Source organism: Oncorhynchus gorbuscha, linkage group LG10 (assembly GCF_021184085.1).
Source record: "Oncorhynchus gorbuscha isolate QuinsamMale2020 ecotype Even-year linkage group LG10, OgorEven_v1.0, whole genome shotgun sequence".
Lineage (NCBI taxonomy): Eukaryota > Metazoa > Chordata > Actinopteri > Salmoniformes > Salmonidae > Oncorhynchus > Oncorhynchus gorbuscha.
The window spans coordinates 3,491,006-3,497,054 of record NC_060182.1 but is presented as its reverse complement, the minus strand read 5'-3'; the positions used below and the strand labels follow the sequence as shown (position 1 = coordinate 3,497,054).

General features: G+C 41.2%; 1 protein-coding gene across 4 annotated transcripts in view; it reads left to right on the top strand.

Moving 5' to 3' along the window:
• The first annotated feature begins 1,570 nt into the window (after nucleotides 1-1,570).
• LOC124045456 (host cell factor 1-like) overlaps nucleotides 1,571-6,049 on the top strand; it is a 65,142-nt gene continuing 60,663 nt past the window's right edge. For 2 of the 4 annotated variants that reach the window (XM_046364759.1, XM_046364761.1), the window contains exons 1-4: nucleotides 1,571-1,730; nucleotides 3,291-3,481; nucleotides 4,321-4,469; nucleotides 4,704-4,864. In XM_046364759.1, coding sequence (XP_046220715.1) covers nucleotides 3,313-3,481; nucleotides 4,321-4,469; nucleotides 4,704-4,864 — 479 coding nt within the window. In that variant the 5' untranslated portion in view covers nucleotides 1,571-1,730; nucleotides 3,291-3,312. Of the gene's footprint in view, nucleotides 1,731-2,642; nucleotides 2,903-3,290; nucleotides 3,482-4,320; nucleotides 4,470-4,703; nucleotides 4,865-6,049 lie in introns of those variants that run through there. The other 2 variants (XM_046364762.1, XM_046364760.1) reach the window with 1 other exon arrangement.

Below are 6,049 nucleotides of genomic sequence, written 5' to 3'. Positions count from 1 at the left end.
AGATGTAATTGTGACATTGTATGTTAATCCAGTGTATACAACATGTCCCACAATGCACTTGGGTCATGTCACCAATTCGGTGCCTTTTTGAAAAGTGTAACTTGGTCCAATTTTGTATTTTATTTCACCTCATTTTAACATTATGTCATAAAGAATACATGTTGAACTTCATAAAAACACGTTTTTCCCATTTCAAGAGGTTAAATAATAAAAATGACAATAGTAAAATAAGTATTAAACGAAAACACCACCCGTAAACTATATTTTGGTGTTTGTTTCATTAGTCGATTGTTGACATAGTCCCAAAATGTTTTGCTTGTTAGCACTCAAGGTTTCAAGATATGCAACTTTCAAAATACATAAATCAACCCGGTATGATGCAAAACGCATCCTATGGGATTAATCTGTGAAGAGCACACTTCACCAGTGGCCATTGAAGGTGAGCATTTACCCACTGAAGTCGGTTATGACACTGCACTGCAGTCAAGTCAAGACCCTGGTGAGGATGACGAGCACGCAGATGTGCTTCCCAGAGACTGCTTCTGACCGTTTGTACAGACCCACAGTTTCATAAGCTGTCCAGGTGGCTGGTCTCAAGACGATCCCGCAGGTGAAGAAGCTGGATGTGGAGGTCCTGGGTTTTCATGGTTACACATGGTCTGGGGTTGTGAGGCCAGTTGGGCGTACTGCCTAATTCTCTAAAATGACAGAGATGGCTAAATGAACATTAAATTATCTGGCAACAGCTCTGGTGGACATTCCTGCAGTCAGCATGTCAATTGCACACCCCCTAAAAACTTGAGACATCTGTGGCATTGTGTTGTGATGAAACTGCACATTTTAGATTGGCCTTTTATTGTTCCTAGCACAAGGTGCACCTGTGTAATGATATTGCTGTTCAATCAGCTTCTTGATATGCCACACATGTCAGGTGGATGGATTATCTTGGCAAAGGAGAAATGCTCACTAACAGGGATGTAAACACATTTGTGCACAACATTTGAGAGAATTGAGCTTTTTGTTCTTATGTACCATTTTGGGATCTTTTATTTCAGCTCATGAAACCAACAGTTTACCTTTTTGTTTTTAAAGGAATAGTTTCATCATATTAAAATTACAGTTCAGTTCACGTAACAGGATTGACCCTTAAATGAGGGACAGATGTAAAAGAATCACTAATTACATTAAATAATGATCTTCAGAAATTACTTCTGAAATCAAAGCAACAAAATAACTAGAACTTTACAATGATGGTGAAACTTGGGAGAAATGTTTGGATGCCACTGCGCTATGATAAACTGCGTTCATATAGATGATTTCGCTATAGTCTTGGACCGATATTTAGTCAACATTCATAATCTGTTTTCTACAACACTGAACAAAAATACATTTGAGTTCTATCAGTGAAGTTGTTTTTTGAACCATTTATACATGCAGCCTGGTTTAGGCCAATTGATGCCATGTAGTGTCCTGCAAACCTTTGCCCTGTTGTTGGAGTGGTGAGACAGCCTTTGCTGGTTTCAGCAAGCCACTTTGCTCGCCATCTCCACTATGGGCTTCTGGATACTGGTGTTTGTTTGCTGCAGATGAGAAAATGGCGGCTTCCTGGGCGGCATGAGAAGTAGCTCAAAGACAGTACTAGCTTCTCATTTTAACTGATATAATTATCTGGGTGCAATTTCTTAAATTGAGTCCCGCTCTCGAGACTTTTGATTAGTTACAATTAACGTGTAAGTATAATGTGGTATTGATAATTTCAACTTTTAAATTTTTTTTCTCGTTGCTTTTTGTTGTGACGGTATCTCCGCCATTTTTCTTGAGGGAAGTTGGCTAACTTGCTAGCAAGGCTAATAAGGAAAAGTAATTTATAACTGTTAATGCTTCAATGAAAGATACGTTAATAAAAGAAGTTCAACTTAAAATCCCCCCCCCCAAATTATTCTACCATGTTAGGTTTGTACTGAGGTTGCTCGTCATTCATAACTAGCTGTTCTTGGTCAAGAAGGATATTAACTTTAGCTTCTAAGCCGGAAGCTAACGAGAGAGCTAGCTAAGAAGCTAAATAGCTATATGCTAAATGCTATCTGGGTTGTTCTGTTGAAATGCTATGTTGTAATCTGTCAGTAATGTTATTTTGAATGTTGATTTGGAGTATTAGCTAGCTAGCGGACTATCAAAGACGCTTCACTAGTGTTAGCTAGCTTTTAGCTTAAACCAGCGCCTTTTTGACAGCTAACTAGCTAGCTTTTGTCAGGTACCATCACAGTACAACAAAACAACACAAATGAACATTGCCTGCCTGGAACTTGAGCAACAATTACTAGAGATGACAATTGGAGTGGTACTGTTGGAAACAGGTTACAATTAAATCAACATATCTGCATCTAGATAAAAATAAAAAAATGTCCTGAATAACATTAAATATGCATTTCTGCTCATGATAAAAGCATGAAAAAAAATAAACAGCTGGTGTGGCTACCTTCCCGGGACAATAATATCCAAATGTACATTTGAATTGTAAATTATATACGTGGAAGGAAGCTAACTCGTAAATATATATATAATTATAATTAATAAAAAATAATTAGCAAACTGGGTTCAGCGCCTAATTTGTGGCGGCCATTTTGGGTGGTTAGTTTGCGCCAAGATGGCGGCACCCATTGAATCGCACCGTTTTGCTTATGTGGAACTATCAACTGAGAAACACAACCAAACACAATGTATTGTGTGAATTTTGAAGAGATGCACAAAGTTGACTTCGAGTAACACCATTTTATTTTTACATTATTTTTTTATTATTATTATTTTTTTAATATAAATGGCTGTGCATTCATGGTGTTACGGATTTATGTTGTTTTGACCTGCCGGTTTTCTACGAATATTCTGCAAAGCGTCGAGAAAGGTAAAATGGCGGCTCCCATAGATTTTTTATTTAGCTTCTTCTTGGCTAAATAAGCTTGCTTGCTACTCTTAGCTAGTAAGATAGAATCACAGCCGCCTGGACCTATTCTCAATAGAACTATATACAATTGGACTTGAACTGGGATCAAAACAAACACATCTTGATTTTATATATATATATATTTTTTTTTTTGTGTGCAGTATTTTAGCAGGACGCGGTTATTAATCCTGTTAGCTTAGCGTTAGCCAACTAGCTGGCTATTCATGACAGGAGCTAACTAGCGAGCTAGTTCATTTAGCATTGTTATACTTTTAGCTATTTTATCTCAATTTTCAACTAATATTGAAAAGGTTTTCAATTTTGATTTTTTTTTCTCCCCCACTCAAAGAGGAACTTAATCTCCCGGCACAATGGCATCTGGCTCAGTCCTGCAGCCACGGTGGAAGCGGGTTTTGGGTTGGTCCGGTCCTGTCCCCCGGCCCCGACATGGGCACCGTGCGGTTGCAATCAAAGAATTGATGGTCGTTTTCGGGGGGGGCAATGAAGGAATTGTGGATGAGTTGCACGTTTATAACACAGGTAAGTTTAACGTCCAGTGGTTCATGCATACATTTACTACATATGGATAAATCCTTTCGTTAACATTTTTTAGCAATTGGATTCTAACTAGCGCTTCCGCTAAATTGTGCTAGTCAGTTATTATAGAAATAGAATGTATGGTTGGCTAGCGAACTACCTATACATATGATTTTAACCAAGTACTTAATCCGTTTATGCATTGTCGTTCAACATAGTGAATTAGCAATGCACCTCTGTGTTTGGTACATGGTTAAAATGTGACTTCTGTATTGCTCATCATTTTGCAAGGTAAGCAAGCGCCAGTGTTGACGTGCCGTGAAATGTAATGGGATCAGTAGTTTAAGTTATGTGGGTAATGGTTCGCCTTGGGTGCTGATTGGAGAGAAAATCCAGAGAGAAATGGCGGGTTAATAGAAAACAGCAACGTCATAATATCAACAAAGATCAATCATTATTAAACACTAATCCACGATGCATTCTATGTTGTGCTATTTTTTTAAGCGTACCTGAGCACTGTCAAAATGGCATGTCAAATAGTTGGCTGCTAAACAAAAATGCAACAAAAAAAAGGCTAAAAAAAACTGCGATGATAAACACAACACATACCATTTACATGCAATAGCGCAGTATTTCTATGGTCTGTCAGATGTGCAGCATCAGTAATGACTTTCCATATTGGCATATTTGTTAGACTATATTATTCATTGAAATCACTGGAATCCTCAGACTGTGGCTTTTGACATTTTGTAGTTAAGCAGGTAACATTTGTCTGTTTAACTACAGTAACATTTGTTAAATAGCAGGGGTTGTCATTAATCTAAGAGTTAATTGTGTTTCAGCGACCAACCAGTGGTTCATTCCTGCTGTCCGTGGTGATATCCCTCCTGGTTGTGCTGCGTATGGTTTTGTGTGCGACGGCACCAGGCTGCTGGTGTTCGGAGGGATGGTGGAGTACGGCAAATACAGCAACGATCTGTATGAACTGCAGGTACACGCTCAGCCCACAGAATACACTGATTAGTTATTTCGTGAGACATTGGAGCGTAAAACACTATAAACAGTCTGCACAAACAAAATCTGTATTTTGTATTCTGTCAATTTAAACCAATTTCTCTGTTTTGCATCAGATGTCAGCCTAGGCTAGTTGGAGATCGTAGGGCCACACCCAAGCTTGTTAGTGAGTTATCATCTGCATGGTGGTGTTTTCTCCGGCGGTCCACAGGCTAGCCGCTGGGAGTGGAAGCGTCTGAAGGCCAAGTCTCCTAAGAACGGCCCTCCTCCCTGTCCCCGTCTGGGCCACAGCTTCTCCCTGGTAGGGAACAAATGCTACCTTTTCGGAGGACTGGCTAACGACAGCGAGGACCCCAAGAACAACATCCCCAGGTACACTACATCAATATATACTGAGCAAAATAAAATGAATTACAGTTCATATCAGGAAATCAGTCAATTGAAATGTTCATTAGGCACTAGTCTATGGATTTCACATGACTGGGAGTACAGATATGCATCTGTTGGTCACAGATACCTTAAAAAAAACAGGATTCTGGATCACAAAACCAGTCAGTATCTGTTGTAACCACCATTTGGCCTCATGTAGTGCGACACATCTCCTTCGCATAGACTTGATCAGGCTGTTGATTGTGACCTGTGGAATGTTGTCCCACTCCACTTCAATGGCTCTGCGATGTTGCTGTATATTGGTGGGAACTGGAACACGCTGTCGATCCAGAGCATCCCAAACATGAACCCCAAACATGAACAATGAGTGACATGTCTGGTGAGTATGCATATCATGTTGATACATGAGGCGATGGCGGTGGATGAATGGAACGACAAAGGGCCTTGGGACTGTCTGCCACAACTGTCCCTGGTACAGTTGAAACCGGATGAACCCGTGAAGAGCAGACTTCTCCAGCGCGCCAGTGGCCGTCGAAGGTGAGCATGTTGCCCACTGAAGTTGGTGACGATGCCGAACTGCAGTCATGTCAAGACCCTGGTGAGGACGACGAGCGCGCAGATGAGCTTCCCTGACACCGTTTCTGACAGTTTGTGCCTAAAGTCTACTGTGGTGCAAACCCAGTTTCATCGGCTGTCTGTGTGTCTGGTCTCAGACCATCCCGCATTTGAAGAAGCCGGATGTGGAGGTCCTGGGCTGGCGTGGTTGCTCGTGGTCTGCGGTTGTGAGGCCGGTTGGACGAGTTGCCAAATTCTTTAAAACCATATTTGTAACTGTTTGGCAACACAAATTGGGGGTGGGGGGAGCATGTTCCCAGTGATGTACTGGGTTGTCTTCACCACCCACTGTGGGGGGGGCATGTTCCCAGTGACGTACTGGGTTGTCTTCACCACCCACTGTGGGGGAGGGGGGAGCATGTTCCCAGTGATGTACTGGGTTGTCTTCACCACCCACTGTGGGGGAGTGGGGGGCGGAGCATGTTCCCAGTGATGTACTGGGTTGTCTTCACCACCCACTGGGGGGCCTTGTGATTCTTCATGCAATTCTGGGAAAACTATTGAAAGCAGTTTGGGCCTTTTGTTAAAAAAATAAAAATAAGAGGAATCCCA